Source organism: Centruroides sculpturatus, unplaced genomic scaffold (genome assembly GCF_000671375.1).
Source record: "Centruroides sculpturatus isolate CEXI.00-Female unplaced genomic scaffold, Cexi_2.0 scaffold476, whole genome shotgun sequence".
NCBI classification, from domain to species: Eukaryota; Metazoa; Arthropoda; class Arachnida; order Scorpiones; family Buthidae; genus Centruroides; species Centruroides sculpturatus.
In genome coordinates, this window is record NW_019384596.1 from 549,261 (window position 1) to 574,505 (window position 25,245).

General features: G+C 28.7%; 1 protein-coding gene across 1 annotated transcript; it reads left to right on the plus strand.

The window, feature by feature from the left end:
- Positions 1-521: 521 nt before the first annotated feature.
- LOC111624873 (dnaJ homolog subfamily C member 13-like) lies at positions 522-25,028 on the plus strand (the record flags this gene model as incomplete). The annotated part of the gene is made up of 5 exons (XM_023367841.1): positions 522-671; positions 14,511-14,584; positions 17,512-17,587; positions 22,014-22,160; positions 24,964-25,028. Coding segments are annotated over exons 2-5 (356 nt in total), but the record flags the coding sequence as incomplete, so codon positions are not given.
- Positions 25,029-25,245: the final 217 nt, after the last annotated feature.

The window sequence follows — 25,245 nt, forward strand, 5'->3', positions numbered from 1 at the left end:
TCCGGTAAAAAATGCAAATACACGGTTCATAAAAATTATTTCCAAAAACGCAAAGAATCCTTCTTTCGCGCGTATAGGACGACCTAGGGTTTTTAAACGGTGAAAAATGAATAAAAACCTCGTCTTATATGCGAATAAATAGGGTATTTTCTGTTAGTAAATATAACATTAATTTTATAGGATAGGAACCACTGTATTTTTTTCGTGCCGGAGTAAATCTTCAGCTTCCCCTCTCGACTGTCCCGGAGGAGAAGCTGCAGAAAAATAACAAATTTCCGGTTTGTTTTTCAACGTTGTTTTTTTTTTTAAATATTATCTAAGCGGGGAGAACGCTGACAGACGACATTAGTAACTCAATTTCTAGTTCTTCAAAATAATAATAAATTATTTTAATTTTATTTCTTATAATTAAAAATAAAAGTATAAAAACTTATCGATCAATAAACTAACGATATTTTAGAATAATTCTTTTTTTTTTGTTATTACGTTAACCGTGGCTACTATTTGGCTTATAGAATAATTTGGATAATGTGAACCATACGGTAACGCCCCCTTCTTCCAGTGATAATGGAGGTGGTTTCGTCTACTAGTAAAACTTCTATCAAAGTTCTTGTTTAGTGTTTTGTAAATTATTGAAAGTTTATCTTTTAATCGACGTCTTTAATGCAAGGGTAAGAATAAATATTATTTTATAAAATATAAATGAAATCATTTAAATATTCTCCTTTGAAACTTGTTGATATGAAAATTTAACTTTCAAAATAAACACTGAAGTATTTCTTTTTTTTTTTTTTTTATACTTCATTCTTTTAAATTTAAACAGCTTTTTAAATATTAGAAACACAACATTAAGTTAATCGTGTATGAGAAATGGTAATTTCGTCATTGCTTTTAAAAAGTTGATGTATGGAGGAATTGCAAAACAAAAAAGACTGACAGAGTGAGTTTAAGTAAACTTTTCCAACATTCTGATACTTTAAAGTGTGGTGAAATGTTAAACGAGAGGCGTAAACGAAAATATGTACTACATTTAATACATTAATTTTAGATAAAATAGATTGTTATCTACTTCACAGATAATTTTTTAATACTAAAAAATTAGATAGTCTCAATAAATTCTGACATGAAAGAGTTAAACTTGAAACTATTAAGATCAAAACTTTTTATTTATTTATTTAAATTTTTTAAATTGACTTCAAAATTAAATGAAGTTATGCGAAATTTTTCCCTGTTCTTAATGTATTAAACACGTAATTTTATTAAATTTTTTTTTTACTTTCTTTATCTTAATCTATGTATATTCGTACGTAAACAATAATTTAAAATTTTAAGTTAAAAATAAATTACGGTATGTGTTTTTAAACAACGTAATTTGATTTTTTTAATATAAAATGTTTCGTAACTAGAGAGATTGTAACTGTAAAATTGTGTATGAAAATATAAATGAAACATTCTTGATGAGATGATATTTTTTTTAAAATTGATTTGAAGTGTTTGCTTGCATTAATTAATTGGGTTATTAAATTTGTTATATATGTTATTTTTTTTGGTTATGCAAACACTAGAAATTCATAGAAAATATAATATGCACGTTGAAGGAACAGCAACATTGAATTTTGTCCTAGCAGCTGAATTTTGAAGGACTTTTTTTTTCTCAAATTGAAATGGCATACTCGGGACAGTATGTGCTATATGGTGGAAGCCTGTTTTTCCACCTTGAATGGTACCGGGCCCAATCTGGATGACCCAAATTCCAAATGATTGAACAATTTACTAATGACATAAATAACACAGTTTACATATTTTTAATTTCTTCTCCATTGTAATAATCACTTTTTTTTAGATATCATTTTTATGATATTGCTTTCTTCACAAAAGATTGAAGGTGACTGAAGCTCAACAAAATAATAAAAGCTGTGAATATTGACTGAATGAAAATTTGTGTGGTTACAAACAATTTTATTAACATGTTGATGTCAGTTAACATGCTAATACGTTTATTGTTTGTAAGCGCAGCATTTTATTTAACAGGAAAGTATCAATGTTTTATAATTGCAAATTTTAAGGAGTAGAAAAGATTCAACAAGATATTAAGTAAACTCTGAACACAGTTGCAGACTGTATAACAATGAACATCACATGTCGATTCATAGAAAACAAGTATTCTTGCGAGCTGCAATGTTACACTCGAAAGAATGTATGGTACTTGGGCATCTTTGATATTTTTGTGTGTCTTCTTTATATCTGTCTTTCAAACTTCTGGGACAGGAATTGTTTTATAATCTAGATTAACAGATTTCACTGTATATCAAATTTGGTTGAGTTTTGTCCAATAGTTCTTTCTGCAGAGAGTTCTGAACACCTATGCTTTATTTATGTTCAACCTGTATAAATATAAAACATTTTATTATTTGCTTTTTTATACTTGCCTTTTATTCACCATCTACATGACTTAATTAATTGATTGAGATTAATTAAAATAAAGGGATGGGAATTTGATGTATATTATCTTATGTCTAAGTTCATATATACAGGGTGACCCATATAGTGTTAAAAGCCAATATTTCTGAAAATATATTATGAAGTTATTAAAAATTTTTCTGTATTTCATGTCTCAAAGGAATCTCTTGAATTATAATAATATAATTTATTATAAAATTAATTTCCTGTCTAGAGGGTGTGGTGAGGTGGAATTACTTTTAAATTTCAAATAGATGATATCGGTACTAAAAACAAAATGTTCAGTATTTTTGAAATTTATGGATAAATGAAAGAGTTCCTTAACAAAGGTATGAAAATTTTCAGCAACTTGTAGAATGATTTTATAAAAATGTATTGGATAAAAGTTCCTTATTTTTAAAGTTAAACATGAATAGGTAACTTTTGCTTTATGATTACTTTTGAAATTTTAACATAAGACCATTCTATCTCACTCCAAAGGGCAAAGAGGTTTAATTTCACCATGATTTAAGATGCCCTGTGAGACATAATCAAGTTTTTTTGTATTACTTTATGTAGTTTGAGATATTAACTTGTAATACTTTATGGGTCATTCTGTATTTAGGAGGAGTATTCAAATTTAATTTATAATTTAAAATATAAATTTTATGTCTAAATAATGACTCATGCATAGAAGCTTTGCTTGTCATGTGATACTTTAGCATTGTTTATAACTTGAACTTGTTACTTAAACAAATTTGAATTTCAGTAAAACTAAGTCATGAGCAAGAAACTCATCCTTGTGTGGAACAATGCATTATTATTTTCGTATAATGAATGAGTAAAACCTTTAGAATTTTGTTACAGAATTAGAAAACAATTTGGTGAAGGGATTTTGTCAGAAATGAATATTAAAATGGAGTAAGGCTTTTAAAGATGGAAGATAACACATTGAGAATGAACTACATTCCCATGCCTCAACAACAGTAGAGACTGTTGATAACATTGACAGGTTTATTCATGATAATCATTGGATTACTGTAAGAAACGTCATCTCAAATTTGCATGTCAGTATTGTGCATGCTATCATCCAAGATCAACTTATCAATGTTGGAAGATATGGACTTGTTGAATCCCATGGATGTTAACTGATATTCAGAAACAGTCATGATTGCAGAATGCCCAAACATTATTGGCACAATACAAAGTAGAGGGTGATGAATTCTTTAAGTTTATTATTACAGATAGGACTTGACTACTTTATACTCCTAAAATGAAAAAAGCAACAATGCATTGATGTCACACTGTCCCTAAAGCCAAAAAAAAGCAAAGACAAATTTTTCAGTTGACAAAATCGTGGCTACACTTTTTTTGGATATGAAGTGTTTTGCATGTGGATATCCTTATGGAATAACAGATAATAAGTGAAGACTATTATTCAAATCTCCTGGCAGGACTAGTGAAAACAGCAATCTGAAATATACCTATCTTATAATATAATCGAGATGGTTGATGATGATAATGACTTTCCCATGGTCACCATTTTTTACTGATCCATAGGGCAAATGCCAGCTGGAGCACAAGCTCCTTGTAGGGACACCCATGCCAGTAAGGTCTATGGGGAGAAATGAAGCTGAGTGACCACACCCAAATTCTGTGGAGATATTTATCATGATGATAACCAGATCTAAGTGTGATATTGACTCAGACATCTCCCGAGTTAATAAGATCCTTGTTTGTGGGTTAGGCAAAGGCTTGCGTTTGAAAAATAGGCCACAATCTCCCTTGGTTAATGGTGGGAAAAGCAGCGTTGGTTCAAGCATGGCTACTACAATGCCCTCGACAGAAGTAAGGAACCAACCTAGCCCTGATGTTTCTGTGGCAATGCACCCACAGACCACAAAGGCTGGAAAACCATGCCAACGGATGAAATGGACAATAGAAATGAATGAGAGTATCATCTGTACTTACTACACCAAAACTCTAAACAAACATGACAGCATATAGACAACAACTACATCATAGATTCACACAATAATATCCTCACCCTCACTGTCACTGAACAAAGGATTGTTGATCAAAAAAGAATGATTATACACAACAACCTTATCCCATAAACAACACTTGCACTTATCAAACAACAGGTTGCTGATTAAATACATCAACAGACAAACATTTAACATTAATGAAGATCATGTAACCTGTCAGGATAATTCAGCAACAAGCATTGATTATAGTACACACGGGCGCTGCTAGCTGTTTGAACGCCCGTGTGCAATACCGATTATGCCGCCCCCTGTTTAACTACGATTACCTATGCTGAGCTTGCTAGAAAGGCTCTTTGCCGCCCCCTGGACGTGCCGCCCGCGTGCGGTGCACGCCTTGCACGCCCGCTTACGGCGGCCCTGAGTACACACAAAACTTCCACTAATGAAACTATAGACACTTCCTCATCCACCACTGATAATATAGACATAGATTTAGTTAATATGCTCTCACTTATATTTTAGGAAACGCTCACTAAATATACAGATCCCACACATGTCATATTGTTAGGAAATTCCTGAATACAGAGACACACACTGACACGTTTATTTAATTTTTGTCTTGTTTTGATTACTGTCTTGTCTCTGGTCCGGCATAGTACACAGCCACCAGTGTCAATTGAGTATAACTCACTAAACCCAGCATAATAATAATAAGTGCAGAGCTCACAGTTAAGAGTTGAAAGTTGAAATTTTGTATTCAGTTATGGTACGTCATGAGAATGTACACTAAGAAGGGATTTTTCAAAATCCCCTGGAGGAGAGGGATAGGATTAATGCTTACCCTAAAGAACTTGGCTACTATTGTACTATTTTAGATGCAGATTTTTGTGTTTTTGTGGGAAATTGAACTTATCCAAGAGGGGATACCTAATTCTTGCACCTGGTGAAAACGGATGATGATAAACACAGAACCCAAACAATTAGGAGTTGAAAGCTGAAATTTGGTACACAGTTAGGATATAGCATGAGAATGCACACTAAGAAGGGATTTTTAAAAATTCTCCCCCCATGCAGGAAAGAGGGAGAAAGTTAAGGATTACCCTGAAGAACTCTGCTGCTACTGTACTATTTTAGATGCAGTTTTATGCATTTTTGCGGAAAACCAAACATATTTTTGACTCATCTGAAAATTCTCTAATTAGTTTTGGAAGAGGGAGAACATAATTCTTGCACCTGGTGAAAAAGGGTAAGGTCGGCTATATAAATATAAAGGTTATCTTACATACTTATCACACTAAATGACCAATCGAACACATTTTAAAAATTCTTCATTCCTCTACTGTACAGTTTACAGAATTTTTAAAAGGTGTTAGATTGGGCACTCAGTCTGATAAACTCTTATGTAAGATAACCTTTGTGAATATAAATCAAATACTATAATGTAATATAGTAGAAGGGTTAGAAGTACAAAATAATCTAGTAGTCTTAATCTTTGCTGTTATTTTTTGCCCAAGCAATGCCAGGTTATCTGCTAGTATTATTATATAAACATTCTACAGATTCTTTGGATTAAGGAATTAAGTTCTTTCCATATTAAATATCTTGCATAATCAGATGACAGCTGATAATATACTTGTCTGAAATAAAGAAATTATAGGTTTTGAGCCTCATTATGAGTCAACTTCTTACATTCATTTGTAAGTAAATAAATTAAAATTAATGAGAGATAGAATTTGTCTACTTCTAATATTAAATACCTTTTATTAATTAGACAAGATATTTTTTAAATTATATGAATCAATGAGGAAAAGATATCAAGTACTGTACAGTACATAGCTTGTTAAAGAAACTATAAAAGTTGATGGAAAGTAAGACTAAGTAGTAAATATTTATTTAGTCAACTTTTTAAAAAATATTCATAAGAACCCAATCTGGTTTTTATATTGTCAAACTGAAGATGTGTGCATATTTCTCCAATATTTTGAAGATTATATGCTCTCAACATAAAATTCTATATTTAGCAAGTGGAATTATGTGTAAAACTGTTGTTGGCAAAGCATACTTACACAGTATTTTAGAATTTGTTGATCATTGTTCCTTGAGATGGGTGAAGAAATGAAAATTACATTGTATACAGGTTAACAACACTCATTAATAAGTACTGGTAAAATATACAATAAACTCCCAACAACCTTTAAATAACCAGTAAAATATTAATATTTAAAAATACTACTACAAATGTTTTCGACCATTTGTAGTAGTATTTTTAAATATTTTACTGGTTATTTAAAGGTTGTTGGGAGTTTATTGTAAATGAAAGTTATTGGGAGCGAACTCAAGATTGTGTGATGGATATTTAAGACTTTCTACCAAAATTGTTACAACAATTTTGCTGATTATTGAACTTTTTATAGTTTTGCTTTTATTGTTGCAAGGTGTTAAAAGTTTTGATTATGTTTTTGCATATAGATTATTATAAACATTGCAGAATTGCATAGTATATATTGGCGTTGATTATATTCACATTCTTTGTGCTATATAAACAGTAAAAACTAAAAATTTGAAGAAACTAAATAGTCTTCTTTCTGCCATGTCCAATCATCAGAAAACAATAACAGTCTTTCTTCATAGAGACCACTTTTATTGTAGGCTACACCTCTGCTGAATTATGCAAAACAGTTAAAAATACATTAATCAGAAAACAATAACAGTTTTTTAAATGTTATTGTTTTTTGATGATTGGACTTAGCAGAAAGAAGACTATTTAGTTTCTTCAAATTTTTAATTTTTAAAACAATACCATCAGCCATTTTAATTAAAATTGTATAAAACATACATCTCAAAAATTCCACAATATAACAATTATCAAGTTATTAATGAAATCAAGTTTCTAAACTTCTCATTAACACTATACCAGTGTGTAGATAAAATATATTTTATCTACATGCTGTGGATACAAGATATATAGATATTAGTACAGGTGCCTCCTACATAAGTAGAAGTTCAACTTGCAAACTTTCAGACTTATGAATAAATTGACCATATGTCTAAAATTAAAATTTTTCTTGCCATTCATGGGGTGGTATTGAATTCAGTCTTTGGCAGTAATAAATAATAAACTTTTACTGATTAATTTTTATTGCGTATTGTCATTTTTCATTTTCATGTGAATTTGAGGTTTCATTACTGCTTGAGTGGTGTTGTGGTTGGTAATGTTGGAGTAATGTGTTTTTGCTGTTTTTGCAAATTTTATAATAAACTTGTATAATTAATGCTTCAAAAAATGCATTCAAAACATAATAGAAATAGGTACTGTAATNTAGCAGAAAGAAGACTATTTAGTTTCTTCAAATTTTTTATTTTTAAAACAATACCATCAGCCATTTTAATTAAAATTGTATAAAACATACATCTCAAAAATTCCACAATATAACAATTATCAAGTTATTAATGAAATCAAGATTCTAAACTTCTCATTAACACTACACCAGTGTGTAGATAAAATATCTTGTATCTACATGCTGTGGATACAAGATATTGTAGATACAGTAGACCCCGCCTATAACACTGTTGATAATTCCATTTTATATGAATTCCATGTTGTACGAGTCACTTAGATTTTACAAATACGTGTGCTGGGCTGTGAACGGCTCATGTATTTGTAAAATCTAAGTGACTTGTACAACATAAAATTCATATAACATGGAATTAGCTATAGTGTTATAGTGGGGTCTACTCTATTAGTACAGGTGCCTTGTACATAAGTAGAAGTTCAACTTGCAAACTTTCAGACATGAATAAATTGACCATATGTCTAAAATTTAAATTTTTCTTGCCATTCATGGGGTGGCATTGAATTCAGTCTTTGGCAGTAATATATAATAAACTTTTACTGATTAATTTTTATTGTGTATTGTCATTTTTCATTTTCGTGTGAATTTGAGGTTTAATTACTGCTTGTGAGTGGTGTTGAGGTTGGTAATGTTGGAGTAATGTGTTTTTGCTGTTTTTGCAAATTTTATAATAAACTTGTATAATTAATGCTTCAAAAAATGCATTCAAAACATAATAGAAGCAGGTACTGTAATATATTCTATTAATTACATTGAAGGATCAAACACTAACAACTGGTTAACTAGGTTTGCGTATCAAAACTCAGAATAACTTAGATTAAATTGAAAACTACAAGTTCATTGCAATTTTATGACAATTGTAAGCTAACAATTTTGAAATTGACAAAATGTTCACTTCTAATTTATCCAGTTAAATTAGCTATGAATTGAATGTTTGTACGATGATTTTTGTTATATAATGTTATGTGATTTTAATAGCTGTTTTTAGAGTTTAAACAGTCTTAACACTATCATAAATTTGGAGAGAATCTTTCATTTTGAGAGAGAAATTATTTCTAAAGAGACATTATTGACAAAAATATAAATTTTATGATTATTGTTAAACTTGTAAGCTATGTATTGCATGTGCTATTTATTATTTTTTGATATATTTCATGTGTGTTGAAAAGTAATTTAATATCAAGAATAAATGAATAAAAATATCAAGAAACAATTGATATAATAGAAACAAATACAACATAAGAATATGAACAAATCTCAGTATACCACAAATTCAATATTAGTATGCCTATAATCAACAGAAATATGGACTATTTTTTTTATAAATTCTGAATGTTTTATGAAATTGTTTGAAGAATCTAACATTGACAAATATGAACTAAATTGTAACAGTTGAGAAATTAATAATGAACTTTAAATGTGAGAAGCTGCAGAAACTTGTATAACTAATGAAAAAGGAGAGTTCTGAAGATAGAACTTAACACATTTGAAACAACTTTAATGTATAAGAAATTAATTATTTAAATGTCCACTAGGATTTATTATACTAATGTCCAAGTCTTGCAAAATGAGGAAACGTTTCCAGAGATAAAAGGAAAAATCTTTGTTGTTGACCTGATTTACCTGTACCTGTTCCTTTTTTCTCTGGATACATTTCCACATTTTGCAGGACTTGGACACTGGTATAATAAGTCCTAGTAGTACGATCTGTCCTAGTAGTCATTTAAATAATAAAATTATATCATAAGGACACACAGGCTTAAGAATAAATATAAGAAATTAAATTTAATTTCTTATATTTATTCTTTTGTGTAATCTCAAGTACTTTTTGAGCTTTTAAAGAGGCTCATCATCAGAATCAATACCTAATTAGAATGCTCTTAGATTCCAATTTGTTAAAACTTGAGAATGCACCTAGAGATGGAATCTTAGGGAAATTGAGAGACGACTTAAAGGCTTAGAAGAAACTAAGGAAGAGAGAATAGATGAATGATAATGAGGAAAATGAGAGGAAATAGAAAAAGGAGCAAGAAAAGGAAATAGATGAAATCAGAGAAATAAAGCAATAGTTAGAGAAGGAAAGGTTAGTTCTGATGAGAGCAGACAAATTGAAAAAGGTAGTAATAGTTAAGAGAATTATGTTAAAAGTTTGGAGGGTTGTGCAAGCAAATTGTGAAAAATCCATGAAAAGCATGGATATGTTTGAAGAAAAGACAGTTGCCTGGATCTCATAGACAACAAATACTCAGCAGTTACGACACTGATTGTTTACCTACTTAAATATTCATAAAAATTGGGGAATTTTACACCAATAATAGGGAAGTGCAGTTTTCTTACACATAAATTAGAGAAGGCCTGAATTAAAATAATAGATGAACTACAAGAAAGTAGTGACAGTTAAAAATAGTTGTGAATTTAGAAAATTACTAGAGCTTAGCATGAGTGAGGATGATAAATCACACTATCCTAGATCTAGAATTCTCGTTAGAGTACAAGACTTTGTTAGAGAATTATTGATACAGAAAGAGGAATTTAGAAATGTTAGGTTTAAGGTGGTATTGGACACATTGCATACAGTTTTCTGTATGCAATGGGTCCAATACCACCTTAAACCTGAGTCCTTAAACGAGTTTTTTAAATTTGAAGGATGGTGTTATAAGCAAAAATAAGAACTTCTAGGCTCGTCAGCAACAGGAATATTAGTGAAATCAGTGGTCAGAAAGGTACTACCAAACTACTATAGAAAATCCTTGTTAATTTGAACTTGGATAGTTTGAAATCTCATTAGTTCATAACTGTTTTTTGACCTGGCCAGGGATATAGAGATTTACATGTTAAGGAATTTGGTTAGTTCAAAATATGGCTACTTTAAAATTTGAAGTGGAAAGTCTGTCTGAACTGTGATATGCATATGTTAGCTTGTTCATTTAGATTGAAATTCCTCCATACTATAAGAAAACAATAGACCAAGAACAACTCTAATCTGGTCAATGTGGCTTTGCTTTTACAGTATCACATTTTCAGGTGTCACCTTACCCATGGACTACCTTTTTTTTCCTGTTATCTCATAAAATATGGCTGAGTTTTGGAATTGTAAGATTGAGCTATGAGTAGCAGATTGAGATATTTGTAGTCTTTAGGCTACTACATTTGGGCAACATACTACTTTTTGGACTACACTTTGAAGAATTCTGCTTTACTTTTTATAAAATCTATCTGGCANATCTCATAAAATATGGCTGAGTTTTGGAATTGCAAGATTGAGCTATGAGTAGCAGATTGAGATATTTGTAGTCTTTAGGCTACTACATTTGGGCAACATACTACTTTTTGGACTACACTTTGAAGAATTCTGCTTTACTTTTTATAAAATCTATCTGGCAGCCTGTGAGATTCTCACTGGATACATCCTGTTAACTTTTGCATTATATCATTTTTATTAATATAATGAAAATAACATTGTGTATATTTATCTGTATTCCGTTTGCTTAATAAATTACATGAGTTATTGGAATTTGGCATATTGTACAGAAATACATAAATCTTCGATAATTTGAAGTTGCAATTACATCATTCTTTGAATTTTGAGTATAGTAGTAGTAATAGTAAAACATGCTAAAAATTAAAATAATAAATTAGGATGAAATAAAAGAAATAAAATATAANTTCCTACAACGTAATTTTCGGTTAGCGTGGAACGTATCTAAGCGTTATAGGGGGTCTACTGTATATCATTTTCATTAATATAATGAAAAATAACATTGTGTATATTTATCTGTATTCCGTTTGCTTAATAACTTACATGAGTTATATGGAATTTGGCATATTGTACAGAAATACATAAATCTTCGATAATTTGAAGTTGCAATTACATCATTCTTTGAATTTTGAAAGTAGTAGTAATAGTAAAACATGCTAAAAATTAAAATAACAATAAATTAGGATGAAATAAAAAGAATAAAATATAAAAAGATAAATTAAAATAATATGAAGAAAATAACAGAAAATATAAAAGAATAAAAGGTATGATAAAATTATATGAATATATANATTAATGATATAATATTATAATACTTGAAAAAATAAGAGTTAAAATGTTTACTTTGAGTTCTGAGATAAAGATCTAGAAGTCCAAGTTATAATTTAGCTAACTTTCCAGACTAATGAAAGGTTACTTAATTTATTGATTAGAAAATAAACTTTATGTAGGGAATTGCTGACTCTTTCAATTAGATAAAGAGTAGATGAAGACCATATTAGAAGGAAATAATCAATTATAGTTTGAAAATTAGTAAAAGTATTTTAAAGAATATTTGTAATTAGTTCATGTCTATATTTGTCATTATCTTTTCTTCTAGTGCAGAATGAACCAACCTGGAATGTGAATTCGATTTGCAGAAAACAAAAAAATTGAAAAAATATCCTTCTCAAACAGCCAAATGATATGCCAAATTTTTTGGCTATACTGGCGAAAATTTAAATTTGCCGACTGGAATTCTTTCGGATGATTGACTTTCGGATAATCGACGCTCTACTGTATTAGATNATGGGATGGTACACAGAGTGATATTATTAATGATATAATATTATAATACTTAAAAAAAAAAAACAGAGTTAAAATGTTTACTTTGAGTTCTGAGATAAAGATCTAGAAGTCCAAGTTGTAATCTAGCTAACTTTCCAGACTAATGAAAGGTTACTTAATTTATTGATTAGAAAATAAACTTTATGTAGGGAATTGCTGACTCTCTTAATTAGATAAAGAGTAGATGAAGACCATATTAGAAGGAAATAATCAATTATAGTTTGAAAATTAGTAAAAGTATTTTAAAGAATATTTGTAATTAGTTCATGTCTATATTTATCATTATCTTTTCTTCTAGTGCAGAATGAACCAACCTGGAATGTGAATTTGATTTGCAGAAAACAAAAAAATTGAAAAAATATCTCTCTCAAACAGCCAAATGATATGCCAAATTTTTAGGCTATGTAAAGGCTATAATTAAACATTAAAAATTAATTAATTTCACTAGAGGTAGTAGTTATGCTTCCATCTCATATTAAATTTAATAATTATAAATAAATAATTTTAATTTAGACATTTCTAAGATTTAATTTGGAATTAGTCATTAAATTTAATACGAGAGGTAGGTATAACTGCCTACCTCTAGTCAGATTAATTATTTTTTAATATTTAATTATAGCCTTTACAAATCGTTCTAGACTGCATACTGTAATATCAAAACACTTACTAAAACACCTTTTCTTGCAGCCGAATTCTTATAGCCTTTACGTAGCCCAAGAATTTGGCATATCATTAGGTGTGTTTATTATATAATGGGCTATGGTTGTTGATGTTTACATGTAATATGTCTGAACACAAGTTTGGAAAAATGTGTGATCACAAGCGACAGTAAAATGCTAGCGGAACAAGTGCTAAACAGAGACTGATGTAGCATGCACACAAACCAGGCCTTTCCCTCTCCTTGTCACTCATTATGTGAAACATCGCTCGTTAAGCAAGTAATTGTTTAACAATTTGTTTTGCTCATTATGTGAATTATTCATTGAGAGGTGCTCATTAAGAGAGGTTCCACTGTATTTAGTACACTTGCAATAATTTAGATTGCCAATAATCAATTAAACTTCTGATTATCTAGGCTAAAATTTAGAGAGAAATATGCAACACTTCACTTCCAATTTCTCACTGATATGAATTGTTACCTCTTCATTACACAAAATTCCTTATTTTGAGAAGAAATATTCAAAGTTTGATGAGAAACTGTTCTATGAACTGTTTCTCATCAAAAACAGAAAGAAACAAACAAAAATTCACTTTTTTTTTGTTTTAAAAAAAAAGGCATGATTATTATTAATTTAACTAATTCTAATGATAATTAAAACTTTTCAAATAAAATTGTACGAATATATAGCATTATTTAAAATTAATATAGACCTAATTTGTTAAGTATATTCAGGCACTTAACAGTTTGAATTACAGGCAAATACTGTTATATACACCTGAATATTTTTTACAATGTATACAACTTTAATTAGTTTGATTCATTTTAAATAATGAATTTAATGTAAATTATAATTTTTGAAAATCAGCTGTTTAAATAATTTTTAAATTTTGAAACTATAGATTTTATTTTTTTAAATAAAAGATAGCTTTCAAAATGTAAATATGTTATCAAAGATATAATAATAATAAAATATGTTTTAGCTGAAATATATAAAAATTGGAATATGGTACTTGGTTATTATCTCATTGGTAATTCAGTATTTTGTTTTATCTGACAGTGCTTGCTGTGAAATAATGAAATGAGGAAGCATTGACAGATTTATAAAATATTGATAATACAATATTATAACAAGGAAGAGAAATGAAAAATATAATTATGAAAACAATAAATAAATGATTTATCACTATTAAAAATATTCTGTATTTATTTCTGATAATATTTAGTTTTAAGCATAATTTCAGAAGCAATTATAAGTATAAATTTATAATTACTTCTGTATTTTACATTGTAGATACGTTTAAATGAAAATTCATTATGAACAGTCTACTTTTTTAATCAAGTTCAATGTTATCTAACAAATTTGCAATTTGTTAGGTAACTGTCTTTAATAATATAAAATATTGACAAACTTTTTGCAAAATTTGAGATATCTTTTTGTAAAGTATACTAAGAACATACATATTAAAAATATTTTTCTTTTTCAGTCAAATATGACATATATAAAAGAAAACAAAGACCTTGCTCTGTATTTTGTTACAAAGCATTCATGGAAGGGAAGGTAATTATGATTAATATGTACATTTACTATTTTAGTTATAAGTTTAATCAAGTTATAAAATCTAATATACATTCTGTTATGTAGCAATTAAATNTACTATATCAAATGCTTTCATACCTCAGAATGCGGGACAAATGGCTCTATTATGAGATTGCGAATTTTACCGGTTGCTCGTCCGACCTGTATATAAATAAATTTATGTTATGAGCCTTGTTCTGTAGCAATGGATAACCTTACAAAATTTCACTATGTTAATTAAAAAGCAACATTTTATCCTTATACTTCATGCTTATTGATCTCTTATGCTTGATTATTTCTCATAGTGAAATAATAGATCAATTTTACATTCTACCAAAACAAGGAAATGATTCGATACTCGATAAAAATGAATTAACGCGTGTCCTTTGCTATTGTCACGAAATATAGCGATATTGAAAAATAATATATTTTTAAATATTTTAAATTTTAAAGTTCAAAATTACAAGTGGAATGGATAACTAGTAAGAAAATCAACACCTTACATAATTTTCCAGAACAAAGAGTTTGTATAACAAACATTTTCAGCTTATTTTTTATAAACCTGCTTCAGGTTGAAATTATACAATTTGAAATTCCCAAATTGGAATGAAAATTTTTGAGTTATAAATCTAAAGAATTATAGCCTGTTCCAGAAACAATTTTTTATTAAACATTTCTGGCTATCTGAGTAGTCGTCCTTGGGATCAAACATTTATATAGTAGAATTCTTTAAATTTAAATTTTAATGTTCTTAGAAGTGTTCTAAATGTGAATCAATGATAAATTACTAAAAATAGCATAAAATAAAATACAAAAAATAATAAAGAAATCATAAAATACAATGTTCATAATAAATCACAAAACTATTGAATATAAACAATAGTAATTAGTGTATAGTTTTAACCTCATCTTTATAAAATACTTCCATGCTGTGGATAAGTAAGCAGCATCATTATGATTAATACTTGAGTTCTTAATACAGTGGATTGTTGATCTATCGTTCCTGTATCAATTGTTTTTTCACATCTATTAGTTGTTTTCTTTAGTCCCAAGTAAGGACCTATATTATATGTAATGTTAATTTTTGCTGTGTTCTCCCTGCATTGTTTGTTTTCCCACAATGTTTGTTCTGTATTTTAATTGAAAGAAAAATGTTATCTCGCATCAGTTTTACTTACAATGGAGGGTGCTAAATTGAAACACTGATTTTTGTGTACTAAAAATAAAAGCATGTCAAATTTGACTATAGTTAATCAGTTTTATTGTGATTTTTAGCTACTTTTTCTATACTGTTTTACAAAATACTGTACTTTGGCAACATTTCCTCTTAAAGCCTGGCAACACTGGTAAAAATTAGCATGTTGTCTCAGAGTTTCTATCTGTACAATAATTATCATATTTGTATGATTATTTTGGGCCCCATACAACTATGCCTTATTTTGAAAAATAACCATTAATTATTGAAAAAATTAATTTGCAATCTATTTTTATATGCCTTTCTTTTTCATTGATATTAGTGTTTTTTTTGCTAGTAGAGGACTACTAAATTTTTAGGAGTTTTTAGATTGACTATTACTGTACATCCTCGATTATAAGGTAGCACCTTTGTCATACTTTTTGAGATGGCTAACTGTTATATTTTTAGACCTACACTGATAAAATGCTCAAATTGATGTGAAAAGAAAGTTTGTGCAAATAAATGTTCTGTTGAAATGACATTATGCTTCTACTTGTACAAAATGTAATAAAATGTGTTAATTAGTACCTATAGAGTATAGTTTCCATCTAGTGAACCATCTAGAACTGAAACTTTTTTGGCATAGGGAGTTGTGACCACTTGTAGTGGACTAAAAATTTTAGATGGTTGCAAAAATTTGGAAAAATTAAGGTTTGTGTATATGAAATAAGTACGGTATATAAAGGAATGTGTTACATATTTGTTAATGTTTGGGATGCTGAAATTGTATGAAAAAAAACATAAATTTAGCTTATTCAGAGGTTTGTTTTGCATCATATGAGGGAGTGTCATGAAAACTTCTTCATTGTAAAATGTGTGTAAAATTTTTTTGTTGTAAGAAGAGATTGCAGATAAAAAGTTTACAAGATTCTGAAATAGGGCAAACCTTGTTAATATTTCTACAGATAAAAGATGTAAGTGTAAAGGATCAAGATGGATATACAATAATTTAAAGTGAAATCCGATAATTTCAAGGGGCAGATACAATGATTTCCTTTCATAAGATTAGCAATGTTGCATTATCTTGAGGTAGGGATCATATCTGGATAAGTGAGAAAAGTCAGAACTCTTTTCCGTAAAAGAATCAACACACAGTGAAATTATAAACTTTTGTCACTTACGAACATTTTCAACACTTCTACAGTATTATCTTCAAGTGTAAGAAAAGAGTCAATACATTTAGTATTCTTACCAAACGAAAATAGAAAAATTTCAGTATTCTTAACAATTTTTTAAAATGTAGAATAAATGAATGTGTCTGTACGTGATCCATATTGTTTAGTATTACAGAAAGTCATCATATAAGCCTATTACTGGAAAAATACACATTTCATAAGAGATAAACAATAAAAACATTGATGTCATAAATTTCATGTCAATCATTTTCCCTCAAGTTCATCAAAAACAATAGATCAAGAATCCAGTGTATTATGTTTGTGTATAGTATTTTTTTTATAGAGATTTCCTGTGTGTTGGTCTGTGATGGTTTTTAAGAGTTTAGTATTCTTGAAGTGAACATAATAGCCAATGTACATCTAAAAATTATCAAATTCACAAATGGAGATGCATATATAGTAACTTAGTGATTGAATAAGAAGCTGATTTATTTGGACTTTTTTTTTATAATTCCTATTGTTATTTGTTAAATTAAAATGAAATTAAAAATTTATAGGTATAAAAGAATATTTTCTGTGGGAACACTTGGAATTACTACATATAATCCTAGCACAATGGAAATTACGAATCAGGTGAGTAGTTTAAACTATAATTTAAAAATATTTGTATGTTACAGATAGAGAAATATGTTTATAATAGTAAGTCTTCATAATTTTAAATGAAAGTATAAACTACATTTTCAATTTAAGGTTCTTAACTTCCATTTATTTAGAAGGATTGAAAAGTGTTTTTTGAATTCCTTATATGCATTTTTATAATATATTTTTTATTTAATATTTTTGGAGATGAACTATCTATATGGTAAACAGTGCATGTGAAAAATCAAAGCTACCTTATATATATATATGGTGTCTTTTTGTATATGTGTGTGTGTGTATATATATATATGTGTGTGTGTGTAATTTTATTACAGTGGTCTCATTGACTCATTAACTCACTGATATGAAGTATATGATTAGAAACAGACTTCTAACAGAAAAATGAAATAGTAATTTCAAAAAAGTATGTTGAGTAAAATTATCAAAAATACATGAAATCTCAAAAAACAAACAATAAAAATTATTTATTGATGTAAACTTCAACCTTTGAGGTCTTTATAAGACCTCAGTGCCACAGTGTCAAAACAGTCAATAAAGTTCTATCTGGCTGTTTTATAAAGATATTTATCTTAAATTAATATTTTATTTTGTCCTGCCATTTATTATTATTTTATTAAGATTCTTAAGTATTTAGTTATTTAATCAATATAGAGATAAATATTCTTTATATAAAGAATAATTATAAATTGTAACATAGATATGGAAAGTATAAAGTTTTACAAAACATTGGAATTTGATGATTAGATTTAAAATGTAGTATTGATGTACAGTTGATGTAATGAAATAATTATAGCTTCAATAAATATCTAGTTCTTTATTATTTTGTCAGTTTGTTTACAAAGCTGATATTTGAGTGTGTTTAATCTGTTTATATTTATTTTATTTTAAATTATTTTTATTTTTTTGTATTTAGATGATAAAGGAATAACTGAAGTTTGTTAAGGTAATGATGATAAAAAAAGAACAAAAGCAATATATTTAAAAAAACACACACAAGTCATAAAATATCAGACATACTTATCATTTAGATGTATTTAAAAAAAAAGTTGTCAACATGTTGTTAGATTTAATTTTCAGAGTATAGAGTGTTTATTTATATATTTAGCCAATCATCTATTCTCAAAGATAGTTTTTGACTCAATGAATCTGGTGTTATTTGATTAATTTATATTTTACCTATAATGAAACTTGAACTATAGATAGGCACAATTGGTATCTTACAATTTATTTAAAAATCAATCTAGAGTAATTCTGGCAAAAAGCTGGTTTTTCATAACCAAATGTTTACCTTTTTGTGGCACATTTGATTCCCAAGTGATGATCAATTTTATTTCATTTTCTGCACTGATTAACTGTTTACTTCAACAACAGTTCTGAGCGTCAGTTCTTTAAGGAAAATCACAGGGACCTTATAAACAATATCTTTCCTGTATCACCACAAAAAGAAATCATATGACATAATATCAGATGAATATGGCAGATATGGATTAGTCTATACTACCATGCAAGCAAATATACTAGGACAAGCAAATGCATGTCAAGAAATTTCCGAGAAATAAACAATTTTCTAAATGATCATTTATGGTATATCTAACTACAAAAAAAGAATGACTAGTTGATTTTTGTGGACTTCAAGAAAACAGGTGAAGTGTTTGATCTTTCCATTCCTTTTTGATGTTTAATACTACTAGTTTCTTGAAATTCCTTTAACCAACATTGAATATCATTTGAAGGTGGATCTTTTCTGTACTGAGTTCTGTAATGACATTGTATTGTGATATCAAACTTTGTTTCAAAAAACCAAAATACACGCATTGCTTTCTCTTTAACAATATTATTTTGAAGTATGATGTCATATCTCTGAGATATTAATGCTATAAGTACAGCATTGTTAAATAAAACTTCTTGAGTTACACTTTTACTTTTTGATTAAACTAAATTATCATCTGGCGAAATTCTACAAATTTACACTTTCATATTCTGTAAGCAGTTTTGTTTTGTTTTTTTAGATGGAAAATTATAAGGCATGGAAACCTCAACAATAATTTAGAATTACCTTATAATCATACAGATAAGTCATACTAAGTTGGACTGAAGAAGGAATGTTCATTCTGAAGGAACATTCTGAAATGTTAAGAGTCTTGAATACTGATGGCATATCCAAGTTACCTAATGTTTGTCAGGTAGCATGGAATTCTGGGAAGACAACGAAGCATGGCAGATTGGGGTTAAAATTTCTATTTTCAAGAAAGGGAAGAGGAGTAAATGCTCTTGTGTCTTGGAATTCCAGCAGCTGGAATGGGAAACTACTGGAATTGCTGTTCTTGTGACAATCTTAGGATAGTGGAAATTGAAGATGATGATTGTTTATAGTTATCAATTATTGATCTATTCAAGCTTAGGTTTCAATAAAAATATCATAGTTTATGTAAATTTTTCAAAAATTTGAGAAATTTACTGTTAAATCTTTAAAAGTCTAGAATCATTGTCCTAGGATTTTGCATAAAGTAAATATAGGGATTTTTTTTTCTGTAATATTATTAAGCAATTTTAGTTTTTAAAAATGTTTTATATGTCCAATCAGTTGGAGAATAATTTTTTTTTAATATAATTTAAATGAGATAGCATATTGGTAAGAAATACATAAAATCTAAGAATTTCATATGTCTTAGTAAGAGAATTTTATCTAAATAATTCTGTATAATTAAATGTTACATTATGTATTTGTCTATTGATATTTGTTACTACTACTTTTAGATCAGAGTTCCGCAACCTTTTCCTACTTGTGGCACACCTCTGACTCGACATGACTCAACACGGCATACAAAAATGTTATTCCCCTCAAAAACATATGATATGATACTATTAGTAGAATTTCATAATGCCATAAATCTATTATTATTATTATGTTGAGTTTTGTGAGTTACACTCGGTTGACACCTATGGCTGTATATTACGCAGGACACAGCATAATAACCAAAACAAGGCAAAAATTAAATAAGTGTGTCAGTGTATGTCTGTATTCAGGAATTTCCTAACAATATGATATGTATTCAATATAGTGGCCTTCTGTAGCGTGATGTATGTGTTTCTATTCAATTTTAATGTTTACAGGCTTGTGTGAGCGTGTGTGGTATGACACCTGTAGAGGGTAAAACGAGAGGTATAATAAGAACCCTATCCATCCTCCATATATGCCTTATTTCCTTGGCGAGTTCTGTGTACTTGCTCATTTTTTCAGTGCATGTGTTTTGTACATTGTGAGTGTTTGGAACAGATGTCTATAATGTATGTGATTTTATTGTGTTTGTCAATGAGTGTGATGTCTGGTCTGTTGTGGTAAATTGTTTTATCTGTGATTATGGCTCTGTCGTAGTACATTTTGTGCGTGTTGTTTTCCAATACTGTGTGTGGAATGTATTTGTAGTATAGTTTGTGAATGTCTACTAGTTTGTGTTTCTTTGCAAGCTCTTGGTGTATTATATTTGCTACTTGATTGTGTCTGTGTAAATAATTTGTCTGTGCCAAGAGCTTGCAACCAGAAGTGATGTGTTGTCTAATTTCTGGCATGATGTGACATTTTCTGCATGTGTCATTTCACAAATGACACATGCAGAAAATGTGTATTTTGTGAAAAGTGTTGTATCTTTGAGTATGCATTTTCTGTAGTTTTTAGTATTATGACCTGATCCTGTATGGCAATCATGAATCCTTTCATCTCTCCAAAGAGGCATCCCGGAGCTAACCAGCTATTTGACGCTGTTTTGTTAACAAAATCCTGGGCCAGGTCGTAAGGATGTCTGCCATGGAGTGCCTTTTGAGCCCATGATTTTTTCTCCTTCCTTCTTTTTTTTCTTATTTTGGTTGATATGGAGATGCTAGCCATGTAGGCTCTTCCCACGATTGCTTTAATCTTTCTATGACAGATTTAGAATGATGTTTATGCTTAGTAAGTGTTGTTGTTTTCATTTGGAATTGTTCAAGATCTGTGTGAGTCCAATGTATAACTCCAAAAAAATAAGTGAGTACTGTGACGACATATGTGTTTATTGCTTTAACATCATCTTATTTCATCAGTGAATGAAATACAAGCATAATAAACACAACAACTGTGATAAAAATATATAAATAAAATTTGAGATTAATAGAATATGTAAAGTTCACGTCACACCTTTCACGTTGTGGCGGCACACCGGTTGCGGAACACTGTTTTAGATAATATCAATAAGGGTACATTTTATGTGCAAATAAAAGAAAACATATCTAATTTTTTAAAGGTTTATTAATAAACAATAATATAAATTTAGTTTTTACTTCATGATTTAATGTTTGAAATCTTATTAACTTAAAATGAAAATAATTGTTACATGATAATTAAAACATTATTTTATTTTTATAGTGGCCTTATAATGAATTTATTAGTATAGCACCTAATCTAAAAGGTCAAATAAGTAATGAATTTTTAATAACAATGAAAAAAGGAAAAAAGACAGATACTATGCGCTTTTCGTCTGATCACCGTCCAGATATTTTGACAGAGGCCTTGGTAAATATGACATCAAATATTAAAGTATTCATTAATTTTTTAACTTTAACTTAATAAAATTAATATTTCAGTTATAGTTTTATTAATTAATGTTGTACTTTTAAAATAGATTTTGCCTTAGCATATTCTATATATAAATTTTACTTCCAATTTTACTTCCAGTTTGTCCATACTTGAATATGAACTACATTTATATTTTACATAATTTAGAAGCTTATTTAATATAGATTAACCTTATTGCATCTGTTTTACTGTTAAATTTCATTTAAAATAATCAGAAGCAAAATTATGTCCAATTTTGCTTTTGCTGTAGTGACACTTTCCTACTATATACACCCACAACTACCATAAATGATCAGCCTAAATTTGGATATAATAATTATAAATGAATATGGCACTAGAGTTAGGTGCCATCTCATATTAAAAGTAATAATTATAATATTTAATTAATTAATTTAGATAAACTGGAAGAAAAGAATCTGCCCGAAGCAGGACTCGAACCCACTACCCACTTACTATGAATTGTCAGTTACGCTACCTGGACCTTCGGTCCAATCTCCTCTTTCAGTATATATAAGTTTAAGATATAACCATCGATGGTTATTACAGTGCCAACTGGGGAAGCATTCGTGCCCTTGGTCAGAAACATCCACTCAAGGCACTCAGTTGGCCATCCCAACTCTGGCAAAGTATAGATATACAAATATACACACCAATCAAAACCTGATATTATGCAAATATACACCCACAACTGCTGTAAATGATCGGGCTAAATTTGGATATAATGATTATAAATTAGAAATGAATTTATGAGATGGTACCTAATGCCTTACTCTAGTGCCAAATTCATTTCTAATTTGGTACTAGAGTTGGGTGTTAGGTGCACTAAGTTTAATTAATTAGTAATAACAGTTTTTGTAGATAGCCTTCTTTAATTCTTCTATTTTTTAACAAGATGAAACACTTTGGATTTATATATAAAAAGCCATATTTTAATTAATGCAAAATACTTTTAATTGTCAGATTTCAAAATATTAGATTGTGAAGGTGAAATTTATACATTTTGATTTTTTAGAAATGGCTGAAAAAAAATTCTAGAACATCCAATGTGTATATAAATAGAATAACTAAATTGTATTTCATTATATTTAATTTGAAATAGACACATCAGCAATGTCTGACAATATGAAACTTTTGAAATAACACATTTGCATGCTGTGTTCTATCACTTCAAAAATGGCCACAATACAATGAAAGTTCATAATCTCATCTGCAAGGCTTTCGGTGAGTACACTGTCAATGGACAGACTTTCTACAATTGAAGAAATTCAAGGATGTAGATTTTTGGCTTCAAGATGAACTCCATTCAGGCAGTGATTTCACAATTGATGATGACATTCTTCTACAACTGATAGATGATAATCCATGGTTGACCACCAGAGAATTAGCAAACTTGAATACAGTAGAGCGTCATTTATCCGAAAGTCGGTTATTCGAAAGCATTCCAGTCGGCAAATTTAAATTTCCACTAGTGCTGTGGTGCTGCAATCTTTGGCTATATCTTGGGCTACTCTAATAATTTTTTTTTGTTGGTGTGTGTTTTTAGCTGTCAGCACTGGCACTTTTGTGTGGTGTTTTTCTGAGGATTGTGTGTTGTGTTAAATCGAATGTTTTTGATACTAGATCATCTTCTAAAGTATATATTTTTTGGTTTTTATATTTTTCAATATATTTATTTTGTTTGTAAGAAATAAAGAAATCATTTTTAACGATACAATAGCCATGATTATTATTTTAAAAAGTATATTTTAGGCTTAACATCGACAAAAATTCAATGCGAAGTGACATGCAATGGAGAAAAATTTTAACACAGGATAGGTTAATATATTTTTTCGTACACAATCGATCATCTGAAAAATAAGTTATCCGAACAACTTCAGTCCCCAATTGATTCGGATAAACGACACTTTACTGTATTCTCATAAAAATTGACAGTCTGATACCACCAAGACAATGTGTCATCACATAAAGCAAAAATAATCGAGAAGGTGGCCAGTCTGGGTTGGGAAGGTCTGCATTATCCAACTTACAGCCCAGACTTAGTGTCAACTTATTATCTGTTTTGCATCCTTCAGAACCATTTTGCTAATACGGTTATGACAATGACAATATCCGTGTGAGAACAATGCTTGAGATTTTCTTCAAAGAAAAACCCTGGTCATTTTAGCCTCACAAGATTGAAAGTTTGCAGCAAAGTGGCAAGATGTGATTGATGTTGGTGATTACCTATCAGGCTGAAGTGTAATCTTTGTTGAGTTAATTGTCAATACATTGTTTTTTCAAAAAATCTGAATTTTACCTTTACAACCCAATGATTTATACAATTTGAAAATAAAACAAAATGAGAAATTTTTTTTGAAGAATTAAATCCTTTTTCAGAAATTTTGCATGAAGACATTTGAAATGAAATAAAAGTAAAATTTCTGTTTTAAGAATCAAATCTTCCTTTAAAAATTATATTCTATAAATTTAAAAAGAAATTGTGAAAATACCTATTGCTAACTAAATTTGATTTCTTAAATATAAATGTAGTGTTTTGTTTTGTTAACTTTTTCTAAAGTCTTTTGTTTTAAGAAATTTTATATTAAAAAAAAAAACAGGTCTTAAAATTTATTTATAAATTTAGATATGTTTATTTCTTTAATTTTTGATATTAACAGAATAAAACTGATTTTTTTGGATATTATCACTTAAGAAATTTTTTTTATATAGATTAAATTATATAAATTTTTTATTTTCACAGAAATTTAGACATCAATTTGCAGAACCTCCATCCACAATTCTTGTAAGTTCAGTTTTTTATACAAAGTAATAGTATTAGAAATTTTACAATAGCTTTAATATAAATGAATCCAATAATATCTAAATATATTTACATAACCCTGATATGTTTTTTTTATTAAAAGAGAAATTGGATGTTATACATTGAAATATTGTGTTGATTGATAAATTAACATATCATACAATGCTATTTTACTTTTGTTATGAGACTCATTTTTAAAAGTGAGCAGTTTTGCAGCAGTAT